This window comes from Oncorhynchus nerka, linkage group LG17, assembly GCF_034236695.1.
Source record: "Oncorhynchus nerka isolate Pitt River linkage group LG17, Oner_Uvic_2.0, whole genome shotgun sequence".
In the NCBI taxonomy this organism is placed as follows: Eukaryota; Metazoa; Chordata; class Actinopteri; order Salmoniformes; family Salmonidae; genus Oncorhynchus; species Oncorhynchus nerka.
Genome location: NC_088412.1, coordinates 16,346,901 through 16,366,252, shown reverse-complemented (window position 1 = coordinate 16,366,252; position 19,352 = coordinate 16,346,901). Strand labels below are relative to the sequence as shown.

Genomic DNA, 19,352 nt, shown 5'->3' with positions numbered 1-19,352 from the left:
TTTAAATTGGCCCACAATAGAGTACGTATTTGCCACTCATTGATCCAATACTCCAATGCGGTGGCATAATCCCACCACTAGGGTTGAACTACTAACAGGACGTTCATACTGCTCGCGACCTTCCGTACCATGTTGCTGAAATTATCCTAGTGTGTTTCTTCTGAACAGCATGCAAAACAGCATGTTGGTGGTAGCCTAACCAGCAGTGTCGAAGTTCGCTAGCGCGAGAGCTTCTCTCCCCCATTGGCTATTTCAAAAGTAGCCTCATCACTTTCTGAGCTTTGGTCGCAAACTGTAGTCGCCAATGAGTAACTCACTAAATGTCTCCCCCTTCCATTGAAAATGGCAGTAGCTTGGTCATTGAATGTAGTTTAAGTGGTTTGAAAAGTAAAACCCCAAATTGTGCAACATTTCCACAAAGGTTATTGGAGAGGGGCTATAAAAGTAGAACACTTAGAACACGTAGAACATATAACCTTTCAGAAATGGGCTCTGTACTATGATCTGAATGATTTAATTCTGATCTTTCTTCAATTCATGTTAAATAATTGACTTTTTATGATGAAAAAACTTGTTCAAATGAACAAGAGACCAGTAGGTTAAGGACGCTCATTGCCAATCATAAACTGTGGATACACAATGTGACCACATTTTCAGTGTTAAATAAGGTTTTCTACAAAGATACAACATATAAAACTGTTAAATATATAACTTTAGGCTTTTGAAAATACATTTAATGTTTCTTTACCCCAAACAGATATGATGTATTTACTATTTTCCTCCTATTCTTTACTGGTGAGAAATGATTTGTTTCTTTCACTATAACCAGTCATGCTGACTGCAAATTGTCCAAATATAGCAATTGAAAATGTATATCTGATTTAATGTATGTTCAAAATAGAGCAGTGAGTATACAAGTACAGTTTAGTAGTCCAAGAGATACATAATTGACGAATTACACAACGTCCCTTGACTTTTTCCATTCAGTATTCGTCATTCATTTGTACACATTTACTCTGCACAACACATCACTTTTATCACCATGTGTACATTTGTGGGTATGTCTAGAGTCTGTAATATGGTGAGAGGGAATATGGGATTGCATGTTTCATCAACTTGGAAAAGTCTCTAAACCCTTCATCCCGAAGTCCACTGTGTCTCCAAAATATGGAGCAGTCGGCTATCTTTTTCTTTGGTCTGTAAAATCACTACAGAGGAGTTGCCAAGCATAAACTCCAAAATAAACATTTTGTCCCGTGTCTCCAAAGTCTAGGTTGGGTCAGATCCAGAAGTTCATGACGACACACATCAGAATTCTCCAAACTCAACTGAAAAATAAGTTCTGTCTCCCAAGGAATAATAGAGCATTGCAGAGTCCATATGTTCCATGTTAAGCTCCAACTCCTGTATTTGGAGTCCGGGCCTTTGGCAACGTAGGTTCTACGTGGCTTCACGCTGCTGCACAGAACAATAGACGGACAGCTGATGATAAGACGACGTATGCTCCACACAGGCGGTGACGATGGACTATAGGAAGCAGCTCACACACCATCCCCTCTCTCTCGCTCGGGAGCGTCTGTCCCCGCCATCATCAGGAGACCTGGGAATCGATAGGAACACAACAGCCGTCAGGGGAGAAGAGGATGCAGGACGACATGCGACATCTGGCTCTTGTGTAAGCAATGTATTTATGGTGACGGCCACTGTTGATAAAAGGGCAAGCCCATCACTTCAGGGGACTCAATGCAGCATGTTATGTGTGATTCAGAAAACATTGGGGTTTGACATCAGGAGTCTGAATGTTTTGAGCTGCAGATACCCCCCCCCTCTCCCCCCTCTCTCTTTCCCCCTCTCCCCCCCTCTCTCTGTCACAAACACTTTTAAAGATTAACAATACTTTTTCCATATCCATGTCTTGTGTTCTATAGATAAAATTGCACAGAATGTTCTTTATTCTCCGACTGTATCACGTTCATTTCAGTTAATGAACTCGCTCTAATGATGCCAAGGTGTTGCTCAAGTTGAGATTAGACACGCACAAGATGTAAATGAGGTGACGAATACAGTGGCGTGAGGCAGACCTCACTGTCTGACTGAGCCTTCATTCAATTGAATACCATCACTTTCGATGACCCAACAGTACAGGGGTTAAAGAGTGTGACAGATCTTCCCCATACACACATAGCTTTGAAATGTAATCAGAGTTGTTTCGAATTCACTGCGATTTGACACAGCCCTTAATGTACAAAAGACAGTGTGGGGCACCACACTGCCCTCTAGCCATTTGGTTATGCTAAAAATAATGACAACATCATAGATGAAATGACAAAGTGAAGCAAAATGTCTTCCCTGCGCATTCACAAAGCAATTTAACTGAAGTATGCCTTAGTGCCCTGCATAAGTCACTGCCCCCACACTTACAATACAATGTCATGCAGGCGTCATGTTTCCTACCTCATTGCAATAGAGGGCACAGTATAGAGGTCATTCTTGCTATATTGATGACTGACACTTCAAGCCTCCCCTTGCATCTCAACCACGTGTTACAAACCCTGATATCAAATTAACTCACGTATATCCTGTATTTTGTGTTGACTGTACTGTAGTTGTAAGTCCTTCTCATTGTCCTGCATATTTAATGCCCTTTAATCTGTGCATGATGTTAGAAACATTATTTCCCCAATTGGACAATAAAATCAGGAGACACACATTATCAAAAATGACCTCGCAAGTAAATATTACCTGACAGAAATCCACAAGCAGACTACAAACAATTATAAACTGGGTGGTTCGAGCCCTGAATGCTGATTGGCTGACAGCCATGGTATATCAGACTGTATAGCATGGGTATGACAAAACATTTATTTTACTGCTCTAATTACATTGGTAACAAGTTTATAATAGCAGTTTATAATAGCAATAAGACACCACGGCTAAGGGCTGTATCCAGGCACTCCGTGTTGCATCGTGGCTAAGAACAGCCCTTAGTTCTGAATAGGCCATATACAACACCCCTCAGCCTTTATGCTTAAATATACCATGGTTGGTTTTCTTTAGCCATAGATTAATTTGCCTGCTTGAATCCAAATTAGACTACAGTGGAAATCATGCGTAGCACAGACTATAGAAAGATGGCACGACAAAGGCAGACAGTATATATTCATATTTCGGGATAGCACTCAAAGCTTTCTCTAAAAATGAACAATGGAAGACAATATGGGCAGGAAAAATATTTGTGTCCCTTAAAGGGCAGTGTCGTAGTCAATTCCATGTGAAGCCTTTGAACAAGTGCACCTTTGGGGCGAGTATGCATTGAATAATTCATAACCGTCTTGTAACTGTCTTGTACATCTGTAATAGGAATTCCAAAGCAGAGGCAAAACAGTACGGTCAGGCCAATGAACCTGGGTTCTAAGACCTTTATTTTGGCCCACTGCCAATTGAATCTCCCCTGTATTATTGACTCAAGCTAATTAAACAGGGATCAAATATAAATGTATCTATCATTACAGATGTCATTAATGTCAACATTTCATCGGATGCTGTTCAAATCAAATCAAATTGTACACATATTTAGCAGATGCTATTGCGGGTGTAGCAAAATGCTTGTGCTTAGGAGTTAGAAGCAGATCTGCCATGTCTGTCGGCGTCATCTTGCCCAACATCATTACGGAAGAGAAAACAAGTGTGTCATTTGCCATCACAAAGGAGTAATCATGCATATGACATTTAGGGGAAACAGGATTCATCTGTACCTTGCTGTGTCGCTCTAGCCTGCCAGGATCTGCAGTTTGTTGTTTCTCTCCTGTCTGTCCTTGAAAAGTGGTTGACTTTTGCTGTCTGTCTGGCTGGCAAGGCGTTGTGTCTTTGTGTGTGTGTCGTCATAGGGCCTGAAATCACAGGGAGCGTTTCTTGCATTTTTTGGTCATACAAAAAAGGTGCTATCTAGAAGCTTAAATGGTTCTTCGGGTGTCCCCATAGAAGAACCCTTTGAAGAACTCCCTTGGGTTCCATGTAGAACATTCTAAAAGAGTTCTACCTGGAACCAAAAAGGGTTCTCCTATGGACAGCCGCTGAACCAATTTGGAACCCCTTTTTTTAAGTGTATGCATAGGGATAAAGCATGGTCTTATACTAAATGAAGAGTGATGCTACATTTTCTTTGGTTAGATAAAACACTTCAAAATGTCAATATAATAACATTTTTTGTGTGAACAAATAAAAACTTAACTGTGTAGCAATTGAAACATTCTCTATTGCAGTGCTACACCTATATTGTGTCTCCAGGAATTCCCAGTTATTTGTTTGGATAGAAAAATGATTAGATTTTTGATTTCCCAATGTATAGATACTCATGGCAATGTAGCATAGCTGGCACAGGACAAAGCATAGTGATGTCTGGAAGCATGAGGCAATGATGGCACAACCAGTGGAATACAGGGAAACATCCTAAATGCAAAAGGATACAGCCATGTTGATACAGACAATACAGATGAAAGGTAAACCGTATGCTCAAGACCAAATATGATTAGTCAACAGAAATTCAATGAGCGACACAGTTATTAACACATTGGAAGTAATTCTGAGGAATAAAGTTTTTGTTTCCCGCAGTTAGATAGGGAAAATAGTGTTGACATTGGGAGAATGCTGAGATGAGGTTATCGCTGCCGCTTATGTTCTGACCTATGACCAGTCTATATATCATTTCACCTCCATAATGCTTAATGTTAGGATTGGTGATGGGTAGGCAGTTCCTACAACCTTGAGTCATTCTGCACTGTGTTCAGACGAACAGCTGTCCCCTCCATGGTGATTGTGTTCGAACTGTGATTTGATTGGTCCTGGTAAAGCCTGGCTGCCCAATGGGATCAATTAGGGAAAGAGAATCAGCTCCACCACAGCCCAGTCTATCTGTCTTCTTATAGATCTCTGTACTGTCCACTCATGCATTCCCCCAATTGGAAGAGCTGGGCACGTACACGCACACACACTCTAATATAGTTCATGTCAATAGTCTTTATTAAAAATGTGTTGCATACATAGGGAAAGAGTTGTGGTCCTGACAGTACGTGAAAATGAACCATAACTTCCTTGTCTCTGTCTCTTCACATTGACTGTCCATGCCAGCTGCCAAATATGACTGATTACAGTAATCTCATTCCTCAGTGTTAATGATGATGTACCACAGAATGTTCATTTTTAGTCTGCCACACAGTAAAGAGAGAGGTAATAACCGATGAGCTTTATCATATAATTAAGAACTTTCACTGCATCTAGAAATTGAGTGTGAATGTGAATACGGGATGGCAATAACCGCTTTTTGGGTTTTAATAAAATGGATGTTGTTATCTGTCATAATTTTTTTGCGATAAATAATCCTGCTAAAATTAATTGGAAAACAAAAGGGGCTGTGTTTCTTGCGTTTGCACATAATTAAGTTTTGGTAAAAAAATAAATAAAAGGAATTTGTTTTGAGAGCAAAACAAGATGAGATTTGATTGAATTAAACAGGCAAGCAATTGGCAAATATCTCAAAGCAACAAAAAACTAGCATGTTCGTGCGTTAGCCTGTATCAGCTCTGCCTTATTCTTTGTTGAGCCAAACCTTCTGGTCCAATGCTTTAGCTGATCGTCATATGCAAAGATATTTTGGGCAGGGTCGCTGGTAATGATTGGGGACATTGCCCTGTGTAGGGTGTTGTCTTTCAGGTGGGACTTTAAAATGGGTGTCCTGACTCTCTGTGGTCACTAAAAATCCCACGGCACTTATCCTAAGAGTAGGGGTGTTAACCCCGGTGTCCTGGCTAAATTCCCAATCTGGCCCTCATACCATCACGGTCCCCTAATCATCCCCAGCTTCCAATTACAATTGGCTCACTCACCCCCCATCCACTCCATTGTAACTATTCCCCACGTTGATGCTGTAAATGAGAATGTGTTCTCAGTCAAATTATTGGTAAAATAAGGGTAAGAAAAAAATAGTTGTTCTAGCAACTGCATAATGCTAGCTAACATAATTGTAGCTAGCACAACATGTATAGCTGATGTGTAAGGTACTTTCACTTGAAACTTGATTTTGTGACATTACATCTCATGGACAATATCTAAACATGTCAACACAAGTGTGTTAATTCAGGTCAAGACTAGAGTATGTGCAGTAAGGCCAGTTTCATATGAATTGGGCTTGCTAGCTGCATACCTGCCTGTGTCAACAATGTCTGTGATTAGATTGTGTGGCTGAAGGTATTTATTGAATCAGGATAAGGCCTGCTCTACTCCTCGCCCTTAATGCTCAAAAAAAGACTAGACAGACGATGACAGCGAGCCTAGACTGCCTGGCATGACAATGAATGACAAAAGACTGAAGCATAGACTACACAGATACGTGAAGAACATCAACTGCCTCTAAATCATTCTGCTACTTGGAAAATGGGCTTCCATTTCTCTTACCAGCTTGAAGCTTATAAGATGGGAATATTATGTTAAACATGCTGTAATATTGGTGTTCAAATGATCAATGCATTTATATAGCAAAAAGGCTAATTCCTCTGCCATTGATAGACTATTATACTGTCAGAAAAGAACCAGATATCGTGAGTTGATTTGGCTGGTGACTATCAACTTCCCCTCTACTTCCTCTCTCCGCACTCTCGCTGCCTCTCTTTCCTTCTTTCTTTCTGAATCCCTTTCCCTCTCTCTCTTTGGTTTGAACATGATACTAAGTCTGCGCATGATTCAGCATCCACTGAATGACATAATATATTGCCATACTGTCAGGAACATTACATCAGGGGATACAAAAAAGCCAAGAGACAGAGATACAACAAGAAATTCGAAATCATGCTTGTTAATCTTAGGTAAAGCAAAAGATGGATCCGTAAAATAAATATGGAAATTGAATTGAAGAATATGAAGACGTGCTTGAGGGCGGCCTATATGAGAATGTTTGGACATTTTAAGAAGATCAGTTTAATGAGTCTAATATTATAACTTTCACACTGTAAAATGCATTTTTATATACATTACATTAGCATGCTGTAAAAATTATACTGAGGCTGTAATATTCATCTTTATAGTCTTATAAAAACAATAGAGTGACTTTTATACACATTAAGCTGCACATATTTGGCAATCATGTACTAAGCTATATGTTAGACCTCAGGGTCCGGTAGAGCTGCTGTTCCCTACAGGAGGCTTTCATTCCAACCCTAACCTAGCACACCTGATTCTACTAATTAGCTGTTCACCAGGTTATTGATTATCAGGTGTTACCATGGGACAGAACCGGAAGCCTGCACATCCAGTGGCTCTCCATGACCAGAGTTAGAGAACGATGGCGCATCTCAATGATATCGAACGAAGTCAAAATGCTCAAGTTTTAAGTATGGAGAAAACAGTTTGCCATAACCACTCCTTATTTGATGAATTAGAAATCAGTAATGCCTCTGGGTCATTGTGTACTACTTAGTACTGTATAAAATATAAATACATAATCCAATACATGTGGTAACATGCCTAAACATTTTGCAATTGTGTTAATGTCCTGCATGTGATTATAAAATGTAAAAAAGCACTCAAGCCCAATCCATAGTTTTGAGACCATCCGTAGACAATGCCCTCGGATGAAAATGTCACTGGTTACTGTGACTTGCACAATAGTTTTTACTTTTTAGTCTGGGGCAAAGGATTTCAACATAATTGAGTCAAATGTATTCTATAACAACATCTGAATTCATTAGTTCCTGTGTAGTCAGCCACGGCAGGGCTTAACTTTGGAGGTCTGTGTTGTTAAGTTAGGGGAAAAAAAGGCTTGTTTTCTTATCCCTACTAAAGCTTTTATGGTTACAGAGCAGAATCCCTTAGCATCGGACACAATTGGCACAAAATGGAGTCTGCCACTGCAATACAGGAGATGGCTCTAACGGTCTACCAAGAGACACCTGTTATTTTAGACAGAATTTACAGGGTTAGTAGCTCCCCTGGCCCCTGTCTATCTTTAAAACAAGCCCCATTGAAAGCAATGGCGCCTGAACAGAGGGTTTCTGCACATAAAATGCTGGACTTTCAAAGCGATGCTTGGGTTGACAGGTTTCATTATTCAGTACCTAGACTGACAGCCCACCAGCCTCCTGTCTCAGGCCGCCAACCATGGCACTGAAAGCCTGAGCATGCATGACTACCCCTCAGACTTCAAGACACTTCTGGAGGGAAATTCAGAGAATTCTACCTGATTCTTTGCGATGTAGAAGACTATCACAGGTGTTTATGATAGTCAGAAGACCTCTATAGGATGTGTATGTTAGCAGGATGTGTATGTTAGCTGCTATTGATAATGGAGAGAAGTACGCAACCTTAATGCAATGACAAATTTGTAAATCATAAGCTTTTAGTTAATGCCTTATCTTTGTATGAATGCTAACAATAAGCTATTAGGTTGATGAGCTGCAGTGCATGTGTTCTGTAAACCCTTTATGGCGTAGATATAAATGAACAACCTTTCTGCCCCATTTATGAACATCAGACTACATGCCAATGATGGGGATGCAAATGAATGTAGCAGAATGACCCTATTGAAATGGAGCTCCTTGATCACCTCTGAAATGAATGCCCTGACAAGAGAGCGACAGAAGTACCATTCAGGGAGTGGCATTAAGTGTGCATGAGTGACAATTATTTAATCAACACACTTAAGCTTTGGTTTCCTTTCTGTTGTCACATAAAGACACACAAAAAACACACTGTAACACATTGAAATAGCTAGATGGTGCAGCCATACAAACAGCTAATCACATCAGTCACTGACCACATAGACATACGTGACAAAGACTCATTCAATTGAGTTATCCTGAAAATGACTAGTAGACAGGTGTTAAGGCAGGCCCCTGGACAAGTGTTAAGGCAGGTCTCTGGACAAGTTTTAAGGCAGGCCTCTGGACAGGTGTTAAGGCAGGCCTCTGGACAAGTGTTAAGGCAGGCCTCTGGACAGGTGTTAAGGCAGGCCTCTGGACAGGTGTTAATGCAGGCCTCTGGACAGGTGTTAAGGCAGGCCTCTGGACAAGTGTTAAGGCAGGCCTCTGGACAGGTGTTAAGGCAGGCCTCTGGACAGGTGTTAAGGCAGGCCTCTGGACAGGTGTTAAGGCAGGCCTCTGGACGAGTGTTAAGGCAGGCCTCTGGACGAGTGTTAAGACAGGTCTCTGGACAAGTGTTAAGACAGGCCTCTGGACAGGTGTTAAGGCAGGCCTCTGGACAGGTGTTAAGGCAGGCCTCTGGACGAGTGTTAAGGCAGGCCTCTGGACGAGTGTTAAGACAGGTCTCTGGACAAGTGTTAAGACAGGCCTCTGGACAAGTGTTAAGGCAGGCCTCTGGACGAGTGTTAAGACAGGTCTCTGGACAAGTGTTAAGACAGGTCTCTGGACAAGTGTTAAGACAGGTCTCTGAACAGGTCTTATGACAGGTCTCTGGACAGGTCTTATGACAGGTCTCTGGTCAGGTCTTATGACAGGTCTCTGGACAGGTCTCTGGACAGGTCTTATGACAGGTCTCTGGACAGGTCTTATGACAGGTCTCTGAACAGGTCTTAAGACAGGTCTCTGGACAGGTCTTATGACAGGTGTCTGGACACGTCTCTGGACACGTCTTATGACAGGTTTCTGGACAGGTCTCTGGACAGCTCTTATGACAGGTCTCTGGACAGGTCTTATGACAGGTCTCTGGACAGGTCTTATGACAGGTCTCTGGACATCTTATAACAGGTCTCTGGACAGCTCTTATGGCAGGTCTCTGGACACGTCTTATGGCAGGTCTCTGGACACGTCTTATGGCAGGTCTCTGGACACGTCTTATGACAGGTCTCTGGACACGTCTTATGGCAGGTCTCTGGACACGTCTTATGGCAGGTCTTATGAGAGGTCTCTGGACAGGTCTCTGGAGACATCTTATGACAGGTCTCTGGACACGTCTTATGACAGGTCTTATGAGAGGTCTCTGGACAGGTCTCTGGAGACATCTTATGACAGGTCTCTGGACACGTCTTATGGCAGGTCTTATGACAGGTCTCTGGACAGGTCTTATGACAGGTCTCTGGACAGGTGTTATGACTACGAACTCTGGTCACTTTAACTGTGACAGATTGTGGTCACGAGGCTTGGCAGTCTTGTCTTACCGTGGTGGTCTTCACCCGGCCCCCTGGCTGTGTGCAGGTCCAGCCCGAGTGGTTTACTAAGAGGTCACAGCCCTCGTCATCCAAGCAAGGCGTCATCTCACACCACTGCCGGCTTCTCACAATGAGAGCTGTGGGGAGAGGAGAGAAAGAGGGATGGTTAACTATCGCCGAATCTATCAAACTAATGAAAAAAAAGCCTGTGGACAGACAGGGACACAGATAGAGACAGAGGGGAGAGAGAGAAAGAGATAGAGACAAAGAGAGTTAGTGAGTGAGTGAGCAAGAGAGAGAGAGAGACGGAGAGTAGTGAGAGAGAGTGAGAAGGAGAGGAAAGTGATAAACATGGGAGAACATGTAGGATTTGCAGCACAGGGATGGAGAGGGGACATGTTATGAAAGACCATTGATCATTGAGCTTATGAACCAGGAACGCTCTAATGGTCAGCACACTGCTGTATACCATCTGATCTCGGGTTGTTATAATTCACAGCCCACTGGAGGGAACCAACCAATGCCTGCGCTTAGATTTCACGATGGGTTGCGGCAAGGCTCTCTCGACCTTATCAAACCATACTCTTTGATGAAACAAAGTGAATGGTATGTATGTGTGTGTGCGTACATGTGCATGTGTCTGTGTGTGTGAGAGAGACACCTGCTCAACACTGGGGATTGCAGCCCTCCACAATAAGAGTGTGTGTTCAGGTGTTATTAAACCTCATTCCTGTACATTAGCACACTCAGAGGTTAAACAACACACAGCAAGGGTAACCACAACCACAAAGACTACAGGAAAATAAAAATGCCTGAATAAAACACGCAAATTAATAATTAGATCTGTGATTATGAAACAGAACATTTTAGCTCTACAAAGAGCCTTCTCCTCTTGAAGTAGACCTGTTTTTATACTTGATCATACACATGTCTATTTATAAGAATCTAGGGCATTCGCACTATCATTTGCATATCATGACATCCCAATTGGCCCTCAGAGAGAGAGGGGGATAGGGAGAAAGAGAGAGAGAGTTGCATATATAGGTCCAGGGGAAAATGATAATTGAGCAGAATATAGCTTATAACAAACAAAAACTAAAGTATGCAAATGGTGGCACGTACAGCATCAGGGAAAAAAGGAGTCACTTTTGCACATAAATAAGTTGTATGTGGTGTGTTTATGGACATATTCAATCAATCCTTATCTCAGTCTGCTGTTCCCACATGCTTCAAGAGGGCCACCATTGTTCCTGTACCCTAGAAAGCAAAGTTAACGGAGCTAAACGACTACCGCTCCGTAGCACTCACTTCCGTCATCATGAAGTGCTTTGAGAGACTTGTCAAGGACCATATCACCTCCACCCTACCTGACACCCTAGACCCACTCCAATTTGCTTACCGCCCCAATAGGTCCACAGACGACGCAATCCAAACCACACTGCACACTGCCCTAACCCATCTGGACAAGAGGAATACCTATATGAGAATGCTGTTAATCGACTACAACTCAGCATTTAACAACATAGTACCCTCCAAACTCGTCATCAAGCTCGAGACCCTGGGTCTCTCGATCCCGCCCTGTGCAACTGGATACTGGACTTCCTGACAGGCCGCCCTCAGGTGGTGAGGGTAGGTAACAACATCTCCACCCCGCTGATCCTCAACACTGGGGCCCCACAAGGGTGTGTTCTGAGCCCTCTCCTGTACTCCCTGTTCACCCACGACTGCGTGGCCATGCACGCCTCCAACTCAATCATGAAGTTTGCGGACGACACTACAGTGGTAGGCTTGATTACCAACAACGACGAGACGGCCTACATGGAGGAGGTGAGGGCCCTCGGAGTGTGGTGTCAGGAAAATAACTTCACACTCAACGTCAACTTAACAAAGGAGATGATTGTGGACTTCAGCACACAGCAGAGGGAGCACCCCCCTATCCATATCGATGGGACAGTAGTGGAGAGGGTAGTACGTTTTAAGTTCCTCGGCGTACACATCACGGACAAACTGAATTGGTCCACCCACACAGACAGCGTTGTGAAGAAGGCGTAGCAGCGCCTCTTCAACCTCAGCTTGTCACCAAAAGCACTCACAAACTTCTACAGATGCACAATCAAGAGCATACTGTCGGGCTGTATCACCGCCTGGTATGGCAACTGCTCTGCCCACAACCGTAAGTCTGTCTAGAGGGTAGTGAGGCCTGCACAACGCATCATCGGGGGCAAACTACCTGCCCTCCAGGACACCTACACCACCCGATGTCACAGGAAGGCCATAAAGATCATCAAGGACAACAACCACCCGAGCCACTGCCTGTTCACCCCGCTATCATCCAGGAGGCGAGGTCAGTACAGGTGCATCAAAGCAGGGACCGTGAGACTGAAAAACAGCTTCTATCTCACCACTAACATTGAGTGGCTGCTGCCAACATACTGACTCAACTCCAGCCACTTTAATAATGGAAATTGATGGAAATGGATGGAAAAATGTATCACTAGCCACTTTAAACAATGCCACTTAATATAATGTTTACATAACCTACATTACTCATCTCATATGTATATGTATATACTGTACTCTATATCCTGTACTGCATCTTGCCATCTTTATGTAATACATGTATCACTAGCCACTTTAAACTATGCCTATGCCGTTCTGTACCATCACTCATTTATATATCTTTATGTACATATTCTTTATCCCTTTACACTTGTGTGTATAATTGTTGTGGAATTGTTAGGTTAGATTACTCGTTAGTTATTACTGCATTGTCAGAACTAGAAGCACAAGCATTTCGCTACACTCGCATTAACATCTGCTAACCATGTGTATGTGGCAAATAACATCTGATTTGATTTGATTTAAAGCCAAGGGCAACATTGTTGTGCTCATACAGTGAAAGGAAGAACACTGAATTATCACTACAAGCAGTACAAACAAATCCATTGTACAAACTCAATTAAGTTACAGTAGATTCAAACTGTAATAGAAAGGTAAAATACATGTTTTCCTCAAACAGAGGATCTACTTTTGGTGCAACTGCCTATACCAAATTTCTTTCAATGTTGTCATGGAAACACCTGATGCCAATTTTATTTGCATTTTTTTGATAATTGTTTAAAATATATGTTCAATCAATAGGCAGATTAACAGCATTGGACAAATAACAAAAACATTGTAAGCGCATGTCCACCAATTTTCTTAAACAGGACACATGTTGACCCCAGGAAGAGTAGCTGCTGCTTTCACAACACCTAATGGGGATCCTAACAAAACCCCAAATACCAACACGTAATCACAAAAAAACTAGACAAGAGTGAAGGGAAAAATAATGAACGTTAGAACTTTAAATGAAACAGATCCTTATAATTCACATCCCCGTCCACCTCAATTCATTTGAACTTTGCCAGGGATGCTGCAGGGATCCTTCTGGAAGTGAACAATTTGCATGGGGAGGCATTTGAATGCCAGAGATATGGATAACAAATTTAGAGGGAGAGGCCAAACCATTTATACTATACAAAACGCATTCAGGTACCCTGCACTAAATTCCTAGTGCGACCAGAGGATGGTATAGAACATTAAATGGTATATGGACTGCTTAACAAGGTAATACATTCTCCTTTGGTGAAATTTTACAGTGATAACCTGTTAGCCTCAATTATCAATCTGAATTCCCATTGAACAACACCATGGGACATGAGACCCTCTCAAAAATGGTCCTTAATTCAATTCTTCCATTTCCGTATACCTTTATCTGATGTGGTAGGGGGTAGTGGAAGTGATAAGTATATCAATAACACCCAATCACCACGCCGCCCGCCTTCCCGAGGTCATTCACACCTTCAGATAACAATCAATTCAAGTTATTGTTCTCCTTCATTATCTCACCATTAGCTGCTGCGGCCACTCAACTGAAACAGCTGGGGATCCAAAGGCAATCTCTGTTGTGGAATAATAATCATGAAAAGAAGAAGAAGAAACCTGGATGTAATCTACCTACGTGAAGGTGTGTGTGTGTGTGAGAGTGCAGATGGAGCGGAGGTGGGCGTGGATGGGGGCACAGTTCATCTTGTGGAGATAAGACAGAAATAACATTATTACATCCACCAGTGGGGTAGTATGTCTGTGAAATAGCATATCACTGAGCCGTCAACAGCTGCCGCCCCGGGTGATAAATCCTGCTTAATATGGTGTGAAGCCGGGGGTCTGCCAAGATAGGGGCTGGGGCTGCTAATCTGCCCCAAGGACAGGACAGGGAATACAGAGAAAACACACCAGCTCCTTTCCTATACCTGTATATTTACTGCCTCTATACAATACCACAGTACAGAGGCCGTAAATGCAACATATTCATTTTGCAGCCTTTTCTGTAGGCAGCGATGGGCAGTATTTCTGTTAAATGTATTTGAAATATGTATTTCAAGTAACTTTATGTATTTTCTAACAAGATACTCTCGAGAGCTGTAATTTCTGTAATTTCTATAGTCTATATAGACTAACATGTACCCCCGCACATTGACTCGGTGCCGGTCCCCCCTGTATATATCCTGCACATTGACTCGGTGCCGGTCCCCCCTGTATATATCCTGCACATTGACTCGGTGCCGGTCCCCCCTGTATATATCCTGCACATTGACTCAGTGCCGGTCCCCCCTGTATATATCCTGCACATTGACTCGGTGCCGGTCCCCCCTGTATATATCCTGCACATTGACTCGGTGCCGGTCCCCCCTGTATATATCCTGCACATTGACTCGGTGCCGGTCCCCCCTGTATATATCCTGCACATTGTCTCGGTGCCGGTCCCCCTGTATATATCCTGCACATTGACTCGGTGCCGGTCCCCCTGTATATATCCTGCACATTGACTCGGTGCCGGTCCCCCTGTATATATCCTGCACATTGACTCGGTGCCGGTCCCCCCTGTATATATCCTGCACATTGTCTCGGTGCCGGTCCCCCCTGTATATATCCTGCACATTGACTCGGTGCCGGTCCCCCCTGTATATAGCCTCGTTATTGTTATGTCATTTTCTTGTGTTACTTTTGGATTTTTGGACTACATCTTTTTTCACTTTAGTTTATTTCGTCAATATTTTCTTATCTCTATTACTTGAACTGCATTGTTGATTAAGGGCTTGTAAGTAAGCATTTCAAGGTAAGGTAGTATTTGGCGTATGTGACACATTTGATTTGAAGTGTCTTTTAAATGACAAAATGTAAATGGTAAAACAAACACGTAAAACATGCCGAGTATTATTCTAATGACCTCCGCCCCCAAAACAAGGCTAATAGTAATAGCTAGTGTGCTTTGCAGTTGTTCATTTTTACATTTAAATAAAAATGTTGGTCATTTAGCAGATGCTCGTATGCAGAGCGAATTACAGGTAGTGCATTCAACTGAGGTAGTGTCACGTCCTGACCATAGAAAGCCTTTATTTTCTATGGTGGAGTAGGTCAGGGCGTGACTGCTGGATGTTCCAGTTTATTATTTCTATGTGTAGTCTAGTTTTTGTATTTCTATGTTGGCCTGGTATGGTTCCCAATCAGAGGCAGCTGTCTATCGTTGTCTCTGATTCAGGATCATATTTAGGCAGCCTTTTCCCACCTGTTGTTTGTGGGATCTTGTTTTTGTATTGTTGCTTTTGAGCCCTACAAGGCTGCTAGTTTCTCTTTATTGTTTTGTTGCTGGTTCACATTTAAATACATTTTGATGAACCCAAATCCCGCTGCGCCTTGTTCTACCCATTTCAGCGAGCGTTACAGAAGATCCCACCAACAACGGACCAAGCAGAGTGCACAGGAGGAAAGCCAGGAGTGGAGGACATCCTGGATGTGGGACGAGATTAGGGCAGGAGACAGAAGCCTGCCATTGAAGCAGGCGGAAGCAGCGAGGGAAGGACAGCGATGACGCCAGGGTTCGCGACCACGACGCAAGCCAAATGTTTTTGGGGGAGGCACACAGAGTGGTCAGCGACGCCGAGGGGTGAGTCAGAGACCGAGGAGGAATATTGGGACAGATTGGGCGAGGAGTGGGCAGCGAAAGTTGAGGGGAGTGAACCAGAGCCAACTCCCAGTACTCACCGTGGGGAGTGCGTGACCGGTCATGCACCATGTTTTGCGCATTCACAGCCGGTGCGTTCTGTGCCAGCTCCTCGCACTTGTCGTGCTAAAGTGGGTATCTGTCCAGGATGGGTTGTGCCGGCTCAGCACGCCTGGTCTCCAGTGCGCCTCCTCGGTCCAGGATATCCAGCGCCGGCTCTTCGCGCTGTATACCCAGTGCGCATTCACAGTCCGGTGCGTTGTGCCAGCTTCTCGCACTTGTTGTGCTAAAGTGGGTATCTGTCCAGGACGGGTTGTGCCAGCTCTACGCTCCAGACCTCCAGTGCGCCTCCACAGTCCAGTACGTCCTGTGCCTCCTCTCCGTACTCGCCCTGAGGTGCGTGTCACCGGCACGGTGCCACCTGTACTGGCCCCACACATCAGGCCTCCAGGGCGCCTCCCCAGTGCAGAGCTTCCGGCGACAGGTACCAGTACAGAGCTTCCAGCGACAGTTCCCAGTCCGGAACTTCCGACAACAGTTCCACAGTCCGGAACCTCCAGAGACGGTCCACGGTGCGGAACCTCCAGAGACGGTCCACGGTGCGGAACCTCCAGAGACGGTCCACGGTCCGGAACCTCCAGAGATGGTCCACGGTCCGGAACCTCCAGAGACGGTCCACAGTGCGGAACCTCCAGAGACGGTCCACGGTGCGGAACCTCCAGAGACGGTCCACGTTCCGGAACCTCCAGAGACGGTCCACGGTCCGGAACCTCCAGAAACGGTCCACAGTCCGGAACCTCCACAGTCCGGAACCTCCAGAGACGGTCCACGATTCGAGACCTCCAGAGACGGTCCACGGTTCGAGACCTCCAGAGACGGTCCACGGTCCGGAACCTCCTGCGACGGTCCACGGTCCGGAACCTCCTGCGACGGTCCACGGTGCGGAACCTCCAGAGACGGTCCACGGTCCGGAACCTCCAGAGATGGTCCACGGTCCGGAACCTCCAGAGACGGTCCACAGTGCGGAACCTCCAGAGACGGTCCACGGTGCGGAACCTCCAGAGACGGTCCACGTTCCGGAACCTCCAGAGACGGTCCACGGTCCGGAACCTCCAGAAACAGTCCACAGTCCGGAACCTCCACAGTCCGGAACCTCCAGAGACGGTCCACGGTTCGAGACCTCCAGAGACGGTCCACGGTCCGGAACCTCCTGCGACGGTCCACGGTGCGGAACCTCCAGAGACGGTCCACGGTCCGGAACCTCCAGAGATGGTCCACGGTCCGGAACCTCCAGAGACGGTCCACAGTGCGGAACCTCCAGAGACGGTCCACGGTGCGGAACCTCCAGAGACGGTCCACGTTCCGGAACCTCCAGAGACGGTCCACGGTCCGGAACCTCCAGAAACGGTCCACAGTCCGGAACCTCCACAGTCCGGAACCTCCAGAGACGGTCCACGATTCGAGACCTCCAGAGACGGTCCACGGTTCGAGACCTCCAGAGACGGTCCACGGTCCGGAACCTCCTGCGACGGTCCACGGTCCGGAACCTCCTGCGACGGTCCACGGTGCGGAACCTCCAGAGACCGGAACCTCCAGAGACGGTCCACGGTTCGAGACCTCCAGAGACGGTCCACGGTTCGAGACCTCCAGAGACGGTCCACGGTCCGGAACCTCCTGCGACGGTCCACAGTCCGGAACCTCCACAGTCCGGAACCTCCAGAGACGGTCCACGGTTCGAGACCTCCAGAGACGGTCCACGGTTCGAGACCTCCAGAGACGGTCCACGGTCCGGAACCTCCTGCGACGGTCCACGGTCCGGAACCTCCTGCGACGGTCCACGGTCCGGAACCTCCAGAGACGGTCCACGGTGCGGAACCTCCAGAGACGGTCCACGGTCCGGAACCTCCAGAGATGGTCCACGGTCCGGAACCTCCAGAGACGGTCCACGGTGAGGAACCTCCAGAGACGGTCCACGGTGCGGAACCTCCAGAGACGGTCCACGGTCCGGAACCTCCAGAGACGGTCCACGGTCCGGAACCTCCAGAGACGGTCCACGGTCCGGAACCTCCAGAAAAGGTCCACGGTCCGGAACCTCCACAGTCCGGAACCTCCAGAGACGGTCCACGGTTCGAGACCTCCAGAGACGGTCCACGGTCCGGAACCTCCAGAGACGGTCCACGGTCCGGAACCTCCAGCTCCATGGCCGGAACCTTCTCCTGCGCCGATGCCCAGTCTAAGCACGGAGTCCAGTCCAGCTCCAAGAGTCTTCTTCTGTGTCCAGCCCGGGTCCATGACTAGATTCACGGGATGAGAGGGTTCTTCGTCTCGCACCAGAGCCGCCACCGACACTGGACACCTCCCCCCCCCCTAACCCTCCCTTTTGGTTTCAGGTTTTGGAGCCAGAGTCCGCACCTTGGGGGGGCGGGGTGGTACTGGTTCACATTTAAATAAATTATGATGAACCCAAATCATGCTGCGCTTTGGTCTACCCAGTCCGACGAGCGTTACAGGTTGATAAAAAGTCATTCAAAAGTAAGCAAAAAGTTATATTACCATTACTGAGCATGTTGTTGTTGCTAAGGGGGTTACTTGCTAATATATTTTAGAAATTTTTATTGAATACAATACTTTGCAAATGTATGTCATAAATTATTTTGATATGTTGTTCTTTAGGGTATTTTGTAAAAAAAAATGCTATTGTATTTTTGCCCATCCCTGATTGTAGGACAGTGAATACTCCTCCACATTGAGACTGTACCTCAGATGTCAGTGAGTTTGTGAGTTTTGTAAATACTGCTGTGCATCTTGTTCCAGTCTCAGTCTTCAGGTCTTAATGGGAGAACCTGCAGAGTTGCAAACCATCTGCATACCCAGACCCCTTAGAGGTAAAGCCTGCCAGTTGCCCCCCATGCATTAGCATTAGCATTAACATTAACCACCAAACTCTGTAACGACAGTGCCTTTTAGGGCAGCCAATTTACTGGGTCTTGTTTTCATACTGTAGCCTCCGATGCTAAGACGCTCAAATCATGTCAGAGGCTGGGCTCATTGAGGCTCCATTGAAGAAGCACATCCCATTCAAGAGGGATAGCTACCAAACTCTCAATAGAGACAAAAACATTCCAGGAGTCACCACTCACTTTATATATGGAA

General features: G+C 45.3%; 1 protein-coding gene across 1 annotated transcript in view; it reads right to left on the bottom strand.

The window, feature by feature from the left end:
* Nucleotides 1-862: 862 nt before the first annotated feature.
* Nucleotides 863-19,352, bottom strand: part of LOC115144774 (chemokine-like protein TAFA-5) — a 62,238-nt gene continuing 43,748 nt past the window's right edge. Inside the window, exons 3-5 of the mRNA XM_029685831.2 lie at nt 10,163-10,290; nt 3,756-3,890; nt 863-1,600 (exon numbers count right to left, since the gene is read on the bottom strand). Of these exons, the coding sequence (XP_029541691.1) occupies nt 3,882-3,890; nt 10,163-10,290 (137 nt within the window). The 3' untranslated portion in view covers nt 863-1,600; nt 3,756-3,881. The remainder of the gene's footprint in view (nt 1,601-3,755; nt 3,891-10,162; nt 10,291-19,352) is intronic.